Source organism: Gadus chalcogrammus, chromosome 1 (genome assembly GCF_026213295.1).
Source record: "Gadus chalcogrammus isolate NIFS_2021 chromosome 1, NIFS_Gcha_1.0, whole genome shotgun sequence".
NCBI classification, from domain to species: Eukaryota; Metazoa; Chordata; class Actinopteri; order Gadiformes; family Gadidae; genus Gadus; species Gadus chalcogrammus.
Genome location: NC_079412.1, coordinates 19,880,030 through 19,894,902, shown reverse-complemented (window position 1 = coordinate 19,894,902; position 14,873 = coordinate 19,880,030). Strand labels below are relative to the sequence as shown.

Below are 14,873 nucleotides of genomic sequence, written 5' to 3'. Positions count from 1 at the left end.
CACCTGATCAGAACTCACCTGTACATTGGCACGGCTACGGTCTGCTCAAAGAACTCCCAGGTGCAGAGGAGGTCCGTTCTGGAGAGGTTGGTGGAGTAAAATCTCCAGGAGGCCTGGCCCCAAACATTGGACACATAGGACACTGTGTTAGCGGCTAACGTTGCTATGCTCGGTGGCATAGCAACCAACCAGTCTGCTCTTGGTGAATAAGCTAGGTGGTGAGCTAGGTGGCTAGCTTACTGTCTACGACGTGGACGTGTTTGGTGGCTCACGCTGCTATGCTTGGTGGCATAGCAACCAACCAGTCAGCTCTTGGTGGATCAGCTCGGTGGTGAGCTAGGTGGCTAGCTCACTCTCTATGTGGACGCGTTTGGTGGCTCATGCTACTATGCTAGGTGGCATAGCAACCAACCAGTCTGCTCCCAGGTGGATCAGCTGGGTGGTGAGCTAGGTGGCTAGCTCGATGACTACCTTGACGCGTTTGGTGGCTCACACCGCTATGGTCGGTGGCTATGTGGCTGAACTGGGTTTCTCTGGCAGACAGGGGCTGCACTGTACTGTTACATCAACAACTCAACACTGAGTCATAACACAGCTATTAGCGTTTGAAGCACCATGGTTTGCGTTCGGGGGATGTTAATGCTGTAGCCTACCGTCAGACTATAAAGTGGAGGGCTATTGATTGATGGAGTTAATCCAAACAATCCCTTACTTTGATGCTCAACTCCGTCCTGCCCTTGCAGCAGCTAAGCCCAGAGGTTCTCTGTTATCGAGCGTCCACTAAGGCTGCTCAATTATGGAAAAGTCATAATCACGATTATTTTGGTCAATATTGAAATCACGATTATTCAAACTATTATTTTTTGAGCTGGAAAACGTGATGCATTTATTCAGCATGTCTCTCCCAAAAAACACTTTGTATATGAAAACTTTGAAATTTCGCCGTAAAATAATACACAAAATGGTCAAATAGAAATTGTTCAAATCCAAAAATAATGTACAGATATGTATCCAGCTATTCTGCACTTTCTATAAAATGTTTAACGAAAAAAAATTAAATAACGAAAACTCTATTATATTAGTTGGTCGTGGGGGGGGAAGGTTCTGCCTGGACCCTGATCTAATATGGATGCCTGGTGGTGATGCCTGGTGGTTCCTCACCTGTATGAGGCCCGCCGCAGGGTCGCGTCTCTTCTCAAAGTGCTTCTGCCTGTGCTGCTCCTGGACCTTCAGGGCAAAGCCAGAGCCAAGGATACCCTGGGAGAGAGAGGGGAGAGAGAAAACGTTGGGGTTGAATTGAAGAAGAAGAAGAAGAAGAAGAAGAAGAAGAAGAAGAAGAAGAAGAAGAAGAAGAAGAAGAAGAAGAAAGAAGAGAGAGACAGAGAGAGAGAGAGAGAGAGAGAGAGAGAGAGAGAGAGAGAGAGAGAGAGAGAGAGAGAGAGAGAGAGAGAGAGAGAGAGAGAGAGAGAGATGGGGGAGAGAGAGAGAGAGAGAGAGAGAGAGAGAGAGAGAGAGAGAGAGAGAGAGAGAGAGAGAGAGAGAGAGAGAGATGGGGGAGAGAGATGGGGGAGAGAGACGAAAACAGAGAGAGACATTTATGAGCAGAGTGGGATAGACCTTGAGGTTAGTTTTAAGACTGTGTGTATGTGTGTGTGTGTGTGTGTGTGTGTGTGTGTGTCGTTGGGTGTGTTAGTGTGGGTGTGGGCGTGTGTCTGTAGTTGAGTGTGTGTGTGTGTTTATGTGTGTGTGTGTCGTTAGGTATGGAAGTTGGGGTGTGTGTAGGTATATAGGCCTATATGTTATACTCAGGATAGTTAGAGAGAGAAATAGAGAGAGAGAGAAAGGGGGGGAGAGAGATAAAGAGAGACAGTAAAGAGACCTGACAGTTGAAATCCGAACATTTGATGGAGACAGAAGAGGGGAGGAACGACCACTAAAACGTCAGTCTAACTCTAACAGCGGAAAGCAGAAATCAGCATCAAACGCAGCTTGATTTGCAATCCAGCGGCTAAGAGCCTGATGAAAGCAGGCATTTCCCGAGCCAAAACGCCACTCTTTCATTAAACTAATCAAATATATGACCCACTCTCGGCATGCTGACCGGGCCTCCGTGAGCAGTGGAAGCGATGCCCTTCAGGAATTCTAGTAAAGGAGCTCTCTGATAGCCTCTACCTTCAGGCCTAACTTAGGCTACGTTTACACGATGACGGTCTGACCAGAAGACGCAAAAGTGGCGTTGCGTCTTCACTTTTTATTCCGCGTTTAGACGAGCGTTTTCGGGAGGAAATCTGCGTGCATACGGTGACGCAAAAGTGTGTGGAATTCGATTGGGTATGCATGCCAGGCGGCTAGGTGGTGCTGTGATACACTATCACACAACACCGCCATGTCTGAGCGCATGCGTAGAATCTTCCTTCTTCTCGTATCCGTGCCGCAAAAACCAAAAAGATCCTTCTCTGTTCAGTAACACTATCTGTACATATCCTGTACATTTCGTGGAAAGACTCCTGTACGCTTGTTAGAGATGCCAGAGCAGCTTGAAGGTCAGACGCATGGAAATAATCTGACATGTTTGTTTATTTCCTTGTACTGGCACATGTATGTGACGTAAACGCGTACGCGACGTGAGCAGATCTGAGCAGTGTTTTGCGTCTTGGCAGTGTAGACGGAAACGCTACGGTGGAGCGTATTCAACTTTTCCACTCTGGAGGGTGGTTTCAGATTTATGCGTTTTCATGCCCTAAAAACACCGTCACCGTCTAAATATTTCGTCGTTTTCACCCGCATGCGTCCTCGTGTAAACGGGGCCATAACCAGACCTAGCAAGAAATGTCTAAATGTAATCATCTACATCAAATAGTATCACATATTCGTTAATCTGATTTCATCTCATCGCTCATTTACGATCACTAAATATGTGCAAATGTGCTTATACGATGACAAAAAGCACCCACGACGATTGATCGTGCTCATCACATCACTGATCCATCTCACCCCCAACGACTTTCCTCATCACATTTCCTTTCTCCTCGGAACCCTAAGATCGGGGCGAGCGGAACTTTGTCGCGGTGATGTCATGCCCTCGTTGCCTAGGCAATGTGACTGTACCACTACCGTATTTACTGCCGGACTGGCGGGAGCTGAGGTCACCAGGGGAAGGGGATGAAAAGCCCTCTCCACAGCCATTGTAGGGACCACAATGGAAACAAGCCTTTGGGCTTTATTGTGTTTTTTATCCTTTTCAACACTTGTTGTTGATAGTTGTTCAATAAAGTTTTCAATCAATCAAACCCGTCACTCCCCCCCCCCCCCCCCCATCCCGACCTGACCTCACCGCGGGGAGGGCGAAGAACGCCACGCCGATCATGCTGAAGGTGGCGGCCAGCAGGCGGCCGTTCCAGGTCTTGGGTACTTTGTCCCCGTAGCCGATGGTGGTCAGCGTGATCTGGGGACAGGGAACATAACATTCCCAACGGCACTAAGAATTTCCGATCGGAACGTCGGCGGAATGAAAGACGAAAAAAAGCTAGAAAACAAAACAATTTGCATTTGGGTTTTGAAGAGTCTGAGTGTGCCTGTTTGTGTGCGAATGAAACGACTGTTGTTGTTGTTTACTTCATTCGGCCCTCCGTAACAATAAATATCCTCACCAGTCCCCACCAAAGGGCGTCAGCATAGGTCTCGAATTCATCATTGGATTCCTTTTCCACTGAGTAGACCAGGAAAGATGCCAGGATGAGACACAGGAAGCCGATGTACCAGGCGGTAATGAGCTCCTGAAAGACAGCGCAATGTAATAACCAGTCGGTGTAATCACAGATCAATCTGAATTTACTGATATTGTGAGGGCTCTGCTACCACACACCGTTTATGATATTCTATCAGAGTGGGGACATGAATATTCACAAACCATTTACAATATTTTATCAGAGTGAGGACACAACTATTCATACACCATTTACAATATTCTATCAGAGTGTGGCATGACTATGTACCCATTGAGAATGTACTATCAGAGTGGGGACAGTGGGGACATAACAAGGTATACATTTAGTTTATTCTATCAAAGCAGGGAAATACTAAACACACATTCAGAATATCCTACCAAAGTGGGTACATTACTAAACACACATTCTGAATAAAATACAAAAGTTGGGATAATACTAAACAGACATTCAGAATATACTACCAAAGTGGGAACATTACTAAACAAGCATTCATAATATCTACCGAAGTTAGGACATTACTAAACAAACATTCATTATATTCTACCAAAGTGGGTACATTACTTAACACACATTCAGAATATTTTATCAAAGTGGGGACATTACTAAACCCACATTCAGAATATTCTATCAAAGTGGGGATATTACTAAACACACATTCAGAATATTCTACCAAGGTGGGGACATTACTAAACACACATTCAGAATATACTGCCAAAGTGGGGAAATGACTGAACACACATTCAGAATATTATATCAAAGTGGGGACGTTTCTAAAGACACATTCTGAATATGCTACCAAAGTGGGGACCCCACCTTGCTGTGAGCGTAGACCACGGACCCCAGCAGCTTCCAGGTGCCTCCGCGCCGGTCCATACGCAGCATCCGAAGGATCTGCAGGAATCGGAGACTTCGGATGGCGGAGGTGGCGAACACGTTGCCTTGGGAACCGGCCGCCAGCACTGACACGGAGGCGATCAGCACCATGATGTCTGGCCACAAAGAAGAGGACTCTTTTTGTTTTGAAGTTTGCTCCCGAGTATGTTTGACTATGTTTCTGACTTTAAATCAGAAGTTTCCTGCTATTTATTGCCTGACCCTCCACAACCCCCTGTGTGTTCCTTCTCAAGGTTACTTCCTACTGATAAACGACTAGTGAAAAAAAAACTTTACTTCCAACTTGTTTTATACAAAATTGTGCATAACTTTGGTAGCTGTTGAAAGATTACACTTTCTCTTCCTACATGAATAATGGTGGCTGTGGCTGGAACTGCTGACTTTTAGTGTTATTAACACAAAGTCCTCTTTTCAGGTTTCTCCTGTGGTCTGAGAATAATCAGATACCAACCATAATGTAATCACAAATCAGTGAGTGAGCTCAGTGAGATCCTGGCTGCCCACTAGCTTAGGAACAGGAAAGTTCTGTTCTTAACTCAAGTGAATTATAAAAAACTAGGACAACACAGAAGCAAGTCCCTTGGGTCCTCCTCGTTCCCGAGGTGTGAGAGGAACCTGACAACTACTTCATTAAAACCACCCCAACCACAACCTTGAGGTCACCGCTACTCACCGATCACACAAAAGGGCTTCCTGGCGAACTTGAGCCTCCCTCTCCAGCCGCGGTAGCGACAGCAGCATCCTGCGGCCCAGATCCTGACGATATACTCCACCCCAAACACCACGATGGTCACAAGTTCCTGGGGCGGAGGAACACAACAGCCTGCTCACACTGTCCTCCTCCAGAAGACACATCTTTGCTCTACAGAGCCACGAAGGGACCCTCTCAACCCCCTAGCTGGAGCAACATACTATGGGTCACACATTGTTGCCCTTCATCACTTTGTGAAAGTACGGGCGTTCCACTAAATTGTTTGCAATACATTTCATTAGGCTGCTCATAAAAACAAACAAGGTCAAACAATAACAGAAAGTTGAAATGATATTGCATCATCTCCATCACTAGTTTTACATTATAACCAGGCCAGGAAAGCAGCAACAATACGATGTGATTGTTTTGCCAGAGATCCCCTTGGAAGTACACATGCTCTGTCATGCACAAACAGTTCCAGTAGTTATCTCAGACAGTGTCGATGCTAAACGAAACAGCGTTGGCAGATGTGATGCAGACACCTTACCAGGATGTACAAGGCACTCTCTGAGCTATTTTTGAAGTCTCTGATGGTGGCAAAGACGGACAGTATAAGGCAGGAAAAGACCAAGAGGAAGCTGAAAGAGAGAGAGAAGGAGAGAGAGAGAGAGGGGGAGGGAGAGAGACAGGACAGAAAACGTGTTAGTGTTCTTGTCAGAAAAGTTAGCAAAAAAAGTTTGAAGTTAGAAAATAAGCCTCCTCATGTCAGACTATTTGACTGGAGAAAGATGGACGGTTCTTGACGAGGGGCAGGGTAGTCTCGTGGTGTGGGAGCCCACCTCAACGGTTCTGTGTTCAAACCCCAATGTCCTCTGTTTACCTGCAGAACGTCCCCGTGACTCCTACCTGATAAAGGCCTGCATAACAGTCGACTCTCACTTCACCTGAAGGCCGACTAGAACCTATTAGAACCTACTGGAACCGACTAGAACATACTAGAACATAGTAGAACCTGAGGAGGAGACAAAGGGGGACAACGCAGGGCGGTCAAAGGACAGGAAGCCAAGCAGAGTGCAGCAGAGTTCAGCGGAGGTTACCGGATTTCACATTAATTCAATATCCATCCCGAGACACTTCTGGGTTTAACAACTGGAACACAGCTGTGTAATCTCATCAGCCCGCTGATGATCCTATCATCAGATCATATCAGGAACTGGATCGGGTTCCTACGTTCGCCTTTATACAATCACCCGGTCGCTCAAAAGGTGATGAGCTGTGCACGAGCGCGGCTGCTAATGCTGTGCATCCCGAGCCAGCCCTCGCTAAATGGACAGCATTAGCATCGTGTGAGGGCTCCACTGTGTTTGTGTTTGCTATCGTCCCCCTCTCTGTTTGGTTGGGAGAAGGACACAAACGCATGGGGAGCCTGCTGTCACCAACAACCTTGTGTCTTATTGTTTGCGTATTTGATTAGAGTTGTACCGTGCCATACTGTGAAGCTGTCCAAGCACAAAGTGTGTGATTTAAATGTGCAATATATAACACAAAGGGTTGTGTTTGAATGTACAATCTAACACAGAGGTTTGTATTTGAATGTACAATATAACGCAAAGTGCTGTATTTAAATGTACATTTGAGCACAAATTGTGTTATTCAAATGTACCGTTGAACCTAAAATGTTGTGTTTAAATGTACAGTTTAAACAGGGTGATTCTAGATCACACATTTCTTATAACTGCATAGCACAGTATTTTCCCTATAAGACTATTAAACAAGTAAAAATATATAATATATGTTTCTCAAAACAAAAATAGACAACGTGCACATTCCGCATTGACCGGATCAATACAAAAATGAGTGTAAAGGCATTAACAACGGAGCATCTCTAAGAGGTAGTATTGATGCAAAGGATGGATTGGATATCATCTCCTCTTACACGATAACCCAAGGCTTGTGGACTGACGTAACCCGACCCGAAGCAGGATTCAAGGGGAAACCGAGGACTGCTTGGAGGTATGCTCCTTAATTTGATTGGCCGGGCCGATCAGGTGAGCTTTAAGCTGCATGCGGGAGAGTGGAGCTGGAGCAGGGCAGCAGCGAGAGGCTTCTCAGGGGGGCTGGGTCGAGGAGGAGGGCTGGTTGGCATCCACCAGCAGAGCTAATGTTGAACGGCTGGTGAAAACTAATACAGGGGATTTGAAAGAAGCACTCAAAAGGAAAGGGCGACCTGCATGAATCACCGCGTAGAGATACAGAGGAGAAAGGCCAGAGGAGCAGAGAAGCTCCAGCGCAGTATGACACATCGCAGACTTTCTGTGCTCGTATGATGCGATAATCTCACTGCGGTAATGGCACGCCATTAACCACATGCAGACTTCCATGAGGCATTAGCTCGTGCTAACGTCTGTCTGAAACCTAGTTTACTGGGGAAGGTGAAAGAGTGGGGGGACACATTTTGAGATTGTTGGTGTGCTGAACCATGGAGACCTCTCCCAAAAGTTGCACTGTAGAGGTAGTCAAGTACAGGCATGAGCTAAATTAAACATGATCTCACAACAGAAAGAAACATACTCTCTTGTATTTCAGACCATCACTTCACACTCATGGCCGTACACCCTGAGCCTCACTTTAGCACGCTACACCAAGCAGGAAGAACACCCAGCCAGCTTGTACTTTGTTTTACTCACGCACCATTCCTCCACCAGTGCTGTGTGAGAAGGTTCCAGTGAATACTTGTCAAGACTCTGATCTTGCGTTGTTGTAATTACAAAACAAAAATGAAGACGTACATTATTAATGTTTATTAAATAATATATAGGTTATGTTTATTATTGCTGGTCGATAAAGTTCAGACCAGAAATAGAAGTACTCCTCTGCGTCTTCCATTTGAAACGCATCAGACCATTACGATATTAATAACCATGCTACATGATCAATAGCATAGTCTTGGTTCAAAGGAATGTAGTTCTGGTTTGGGGAAGGGAAACTTGAGCCACACCGAGCTGTGGGGATAATGAGCCAAAGCTGTATGAGAAAGACAGTACTACACCTAGCCTGTAGCACATCGGCCTACTAAACCTTTATGTTTTGTGTGCAACACCCAGCCCTCAGCACATATTAAACCTAGCTTGTAGCATCAACAGATCATGACCTGAAACAACACACTTATTGTATGTTGTACGTCCTTGCACTTATAGTACTTAAATAGTACTTAGCAATGTGTAGCATCTTATCCGAGCTATCTTTGTTGTGTACGGGAAATGGGTTAGCCTAACAATTGTTATTGCTTGGCACTTGGTTCTACGAACATCTTGTACTGATAGCGATACATTCTGGTTTTTTCTTTCTTCTGACAAATGTACTTATTCTAAGACACTTTTTATAAAAGCGTCTGCTAAATACCCTTAATATAAATGTAAACAAACCTACTGCTTACAGCATTCTACACTCAGTGCATCATCTCAACCAGCCAGCCCGCTTCCATCCCTGGTAACTTTCTTCGCCCCAGCTCGGCTACAGTAACACACCAGAAGGTCGAAGCACAATGGGGTTGCATCCTTCCACAAAACTGCCTAACCAGCAGTTCAGGGGCAATGTTGCACAAACAGCGGTAGTGCAAAGGAATGGCTAGACCGGGCCAATTTCTGCAGCCCCTCAGACACTGAGTCAGCATATGATTTCCGACCGGACCGTGACCTTTTTTGTGTCGCAATTCGTGCCAACATGTGAAGCCTGAGGTTCCCGTCTTGGGCGCTGAAGTCATTATCAAACAGCAGACATAAAATAGCTCCCTTTTGTTTCTAGCCATTGACAGGGCCACCGACAGAAGTCTGCTTACTAAGTTGACTATTTATTCATTGAGCGGACACTTTATGCAAACTTGCAAAAAAGTGAAAGATGTCATTAATGTACAGGTAGGGGTTAGGGATATCTGGCTTTAGCTGATGATTGCTGAGGTCAGGAACTCTCACGTTGCAGAATCATTAACAAGCTGTCATCAGGGAATTTCCCAAATTGCTGACTTTGAACACACAAATGAAACAACTTGTTTTTGGTCCACTTTATGCATCAGTCATGGAGGAATATGATTGGTTTTCCAAACACGTACTGTAGCTGACCTCTAACGCCTGTTACTTATCGAGAGCCTTACTGTTTAGACAGATAAGTTGGTGCATTTTAACGTTTCATGTTCAAGATGTTTTGCATTTTCATATACATCAGCAAGACTCTACCAGTCCTATCTGGTCAAGTTTGCCATCAACCATGAAGTTGTTATTCTACATATCAGTTTCAAATAGGTATACAAAATATTCCCTACGTTATTAATCCCATATAAAAAATGTTTATGTTACAGCAGAGCTAGACGAAAAAATAATTATCTACCAAAAAGTTTATAGATATAACATGCAAAATGTTGGTAGTAGAAAGGTACATGCAGAACGTTAAGGTACAAATGATTGTAATTCTCATTTAAGGTCATTATTGTTAACATTACTGTGCCGCTGTGCAATGATACGAGACCTCACACTCTGCTCAGCGCTGAATTTGTGAACCTGGCCGATAATGGCCGCTAATGAAAATAAGTGAGGCTGGCTCCGAAGGCTCCTGCAGATGCTAATGAAGGGGCGGGAAGAACTCGAGCCCAGACCTTTTCTTAATGCTAGAGCTCAAGCCTGATGACTGGAGCATCGATCAGCAGTCCAGCCCTCTTGATAAAGGAGCAAGGATGAACTGAGACCGATTGGGATGGTAAACAGAATGTACCAGATTCCACTATTGGCCCGGTCATTTGGATTTGAATTGCAATCTTCTGTGTTTATCTATTGCGCATCTTCTGATGTTTCACATAGACTAACACTTCAGATTCAACAGTAACTCCGGCAGCACCTCAGTCTAAACCGGGAAACGTGCAACCGTCAGGTTTGGTTTAGTCCGGTTTCAGAGTCTCCTTCGCATTCTCAAGTTAACTCTCTTGGCCAGGCTAGTCTGGTGCTTAGGGCGTTTGACTCATAGCCAAACGTATCTGGGTTCCAACCCCAGTGTCTGCTTTGCCCTTGAGCAAGATGCGGCAACTGCTACTTGCTTCTTAATGATTTATGATCTGTGTCTAAGAAAACTGCTCACTGTAAGTCACTATTGATAAAAGCATCCACTGAATGACTGTATAGAATGTATAGGCTGTGCTGCTGCGTCAGTGTCCGGCTGGGAGCTAAATCGTCCGCGAGACGCCCCAAGTCTCCTGAGGGCTGCAGCACAACTCCCCCTGTGGATTTATGGAGGCTTCGCTGCAGCCACACATCTTCCCTGAAGCTTCCAGAGTCACTGCGGAAAAGAACTGTATTCCCCAGTCAGAGGGCTGTCCGGGGGATGCGAGGGCCCGGCTCGATCGGCGACAGGCTTACCGTGTGATCTGACGAGAACATGAGGGAACACTGTTCTTCTGTCTCAGGTGAGAGTTTCCGCCGTCAGATTCTCCCATAAATAGTTGTAGTCAGACGTTTTGTTTGAGTTGGGCTCTGGTGGACGTGTTTTTGCGCTACAAGTACTAATCCATTTCATGTAATGTTTACCCAAGGAGTCTCCGAATTAACCTCTAACTTGATCAACCTCAGGCAGCCTAGAAAATGGCCTTCCTCCTCCTCTATAACTGCATCTCAGTTTACCCAAGGGGATTCCCTTGTCTCCATGATAGAAACTGTCCGGCACCCAATTCAACGCTAAGACCACTGTATATAAATATGAATACTGCTGTTCTACTGAAGTACGATCTCTGATATTTTCTGTCCCTGTTTTGGGTCCCGACGTGATGCCCATGTTCGGTGTTCCAAGGAGCCCAGGCCTAGCATAACTAATAGGTCAAATCCCATTAAGGACTGAGACCCGGGGGGGGCCTTCAGTCAACAGAGCAGTCGCCCCGTCCAGGCCCAAGCCCTGGCTCACTGGAAGTCAGTGTTGATCAATGACAATGTGGCATTTCTCAGCGGCTGAAAAAACCCCTGCATTTCCTCTTCGGCCGAGGCTAACGAACAACATTGATTTCCGTCTGCTCTGAGACGGAGCCCATCGGGGCAGCAGGTCTTTAAAGGTGATGTGTGTTATCATGCAGTCCTAACGACGTGTAGTGCCACTCGATTATCTGGTCTGGTTTCTCTGTGGCAATGTACGAAAAAGCAATCATCTCGATGAGGAGACACTGTGCCTGATGGTAAATGGTAAATGGTCTGCATTTATACAGGGATTCTCTAACAAGTGGCCACTCAAAGTGCTTTACAGTATTAACTTAACATTCACCCATTCATGCACAAATTCACACCCCGACGGCGGTGACAACCATGCAAGGCGACTGCCATCTCGTCGGGAGCAGTCAGGGTGAGGTGTCTTACTCAGGGACATCTCGACACTCTCAAGGAGCCGGGGATCGACCTAGCAACCTTCCGATTAAAAGCCAACCCGCTCTACCTCCTGAGCCACATGCCGGCCATAGATCGTAGCATCTTGCTAGCAAAGTTCCACATTCAAGCGATGGGAGGCTGTGCTTCAGTCTGGCTGCGTCTCCTGGGGACAGCGCCTGATGGGACAGATACAGAGGAGCCCCTGCTGGGAACAGCAGACAAGGGAGACGTTCACACGTCCAAACGGGTGTGTGTCTGCGTTAATGAGACACTGGAGCATCTGCCGCTGAGCGCAGGGGAGGCATTGCAGGCTTTTAGTCAGGCTTGTCAGAATTCATCAAGGATTAAAATAGAGAAAGGGCGGTATTGTCCTGTTTCCAGGGGCTCCACGCCAATCTGAAAGGTTCTAGGTTTGAACCTCAAGGCGTGCAGTCATTGGAGGAATCCCTGCACCTTAAAGACATGAATCAATGAAACAAATCACTGTTATTTGCTTGGCATGGATGCATCTGCTAAATGACAAAATAATGAATTGTCGTCGACGACGACAATTCATTATTTTGTCATTTAACAGATGCATCCATCGTTAAATTGGGTTCAATTTTAACACCATATTGACCGTCCACGAAATGGCATCACGTTACATTCTTTCATGACCACGATACCATCAATTAATATTTAATTCAATAAATTACTATTCTGACCATACGCATTCCGCATTGACACTGCAGGGATGGTACTGTACTGGTATTGATTTACTGGACTATCATAGTGGATTGGTATTGATCGACTGATGGGACTGGTATTAATGTTTTGGATTAATGATTGGACCGTTATTGATCTATTGGACTACTGATTGGACTGAACGAACAAAATATATACATGGATGGTTTTGTTGTTGAAACTCAGAGAGAGAGCGAGAGAGAGAGATAGCGAGAGAGAGAGAGAGAGAGAGAGAGAGAGAGATAGCGAGAGAGAGAGAGAGAGAGAGAGAGAGAGAGAGAGAGAGAGAGAGAGAGAGAGAGAGAGAGAGAGAGAGAGAGAGAGAGAGAGAGAGAGAGAGAGAGAGAGAGAGAGAGAGAGAGAGAGAGAGAGATTGCTGAAGAGAAAGACAGAGATAGAGAGGGAGATAGCTAGATATAGAGACAGAGACAGAGAGACAGAGAGAGAGAGAGCATGCTTGATATAGGAAACTTCATCTAATGATCCACTGCACATGCATTACAAATACAGGATGAAACCCAACACCGGCACGACCACACCGTTCCAGAGAACACGACAAAGCAGCCTTCTATCTGTCAAATGTCTGCAAAAACAACAGCCTGAACACAACTGGAGGGGAGGGGATGGAGGGGAACACAAGGGACGCGTACCAGAGTGTCTCATACAAACCGGTAAAGCAGTCAAACTAAGTCTAAGAGGGGATGAAAGGACCTGAGCGGAGTGTGAATTATGCATATGAGTCAGAAGGAGCCGAGAAGGGTCCAGGGTTACTCTCTCTGCTCTCACACCGCTAAGTCGAGCAGGTCACATCTTACGGGATCCACACCGAGGGGAGGCTGCTGCCACGGAGGTCATGTGATCGGGGCAGCATCGGTCGTGGATCTCTTGGCCCGACAGCTCCTCCGCGGACAATATCTGAATTCCTAAGCAGGAGTGCAGAAGGCTCGCCCTGAACTGATGAGAGAACGCTACCACTACTTCCCCTAGGCCTGCTAGTTTCACGATACAACATGCATGGGCCTATGGGCACAGATCAGAAGATTCCCATCGATCCAAGGTTTTGTGGTGGGTTGCAACAGTATGGATCTGATACGAACCCAGACAGGGGGGGTGAGTCAGTGTGAGTGTGCAGTTTTACATGGAGGCTTCCGTCTGAGCATTCATGAGATGGGATGTGTGCGCGGGAGGGCAGACCAGACGGCACAGCCGGTTTCACTTTCACCTACAGCGAGAAGATGCACTATTTGAGTACAGGAAGCACATGACTCGACGTATGGCTGCAACACCAATTAGTTGGATGAGTGACGTGGCGCGGGAGCTGACTACGGCCATGGGTGCTGAAACAGAACGGCTGCTTTGGTGCTGCCGCAATACATGGACCACCACACACCGTCGAGCGCAACACGGCATGCCATGTCAAACACGCATATTCAATGCCATGTAAAGTATAGATGAGGCTGTGGGACGCATTGCACTGCCGGAGCTCTGCCGCTGCATTGACCGGCGCGGTAACCGTTTGCATTCAATGCAGCGGAATAGTTGCAGAAATAGTTGCACGTTGCAGAGCATCATTGTGCAGGGGTAGGGGGTGTGGTTCATAGGCCTACTATATATATATAAACGCGTTATATCGATACACGAGGTTGCGCAGAGAGAGAATACGAGCATCTCGTAATCTCTGATGTGCACCATTAGCTCACCGCCACACTACACACTCCACACCCCAGAAACTCCGCGGGCCAAAAAAAGTCTCACGTCGATTGCTTCGCGTGTCCAGCCCGCCCGTCCCGTGCCCAGCCCATCCCGACCCGGAGCCCCGGAACCCCGCGGGGAACACACGCACACTTACACATAAGCGTGGTAGATGAAGGCCCATCCCCGCGGTCTCTCCAGCGCTTGGTACAAGAAATTCTGGAGTTTCCGATAGCTGGCGTTCTTCTTGGACGGCCTGGGTCTGGGTCTCCCCCCGGAGACGCTGGCCCGTGGTCTGGAGAGGATGCTACCCCTCTTCGCGTCCTCGATGAGCAGCGCTCCGTCCCGGTTCGACTCCGGAGCCCCTGGGTCCAGACCGACGAAGCCCACTTTGTGCCTAGATTTCTCCCCCCCGGCCTGGTCCGGGTAGACCCCGCCGCCGTTCACCGCTTTCTGCACCATCCTACCGGGACTCGGGCGGCGAACAGCAGCTGGTCGCGGTGCCTTCGCCTCGGGGATGCATCGCCGGTGCCTGTGAGAAGGGGTGTGCGCTGCTGGGCTGAGCTCGTGAATGCAGTTGGTGCTGGTCTCCCTCCCTCCCCCCCACCCTGAGAAACCAATTAGAATAACCGCTGGAAACTGCAATGTGTGAGCTCTCTCTCTCTCTCTCTCTCTCACACTCACACACACACACACACACACACACACACACACACACACACACACACACACACACACACACACACACACACA

At 47.0% G+C, this 14,873-nt stretch overlaps 1 protein-coding gene across 1 annotated transcript; it reads right to left on the bottom strand.

Moving 5' to 3' along the window:
- Positions 1 to 14: 14 nt before the first annotated feature.
- Positions 15 to 14,593, bottom strand: kcnq2a (potassium voltage-gated channel, KQT-like subfamily, member 2a). Its single transcript, XM_056594730.1, has 8 exons — positions 14,278 to 14,593; positions 5,861 to 5,951; positions 5,296 to 5,422; positions 4,542 to 4,717; positions 3,651 to 3,776; positions 3,335 to 3,445; positions 1,162 to 1,257; positions 15 to 113 (listed from the first exon to the last, which is right to left on the bottom strand). Exons 1-8 carry the CDS (start codon positions 14,580 to 14,582, stop codon positions 15 to 17), a joined length of 1,131 nt encoding a protein of 376 aa, XP_056450705.1. The 5' UTR covers positions 14,583 to 14,593.
- Positions 14,594 to 14,873: the final 280 nt, after the last annotated feature.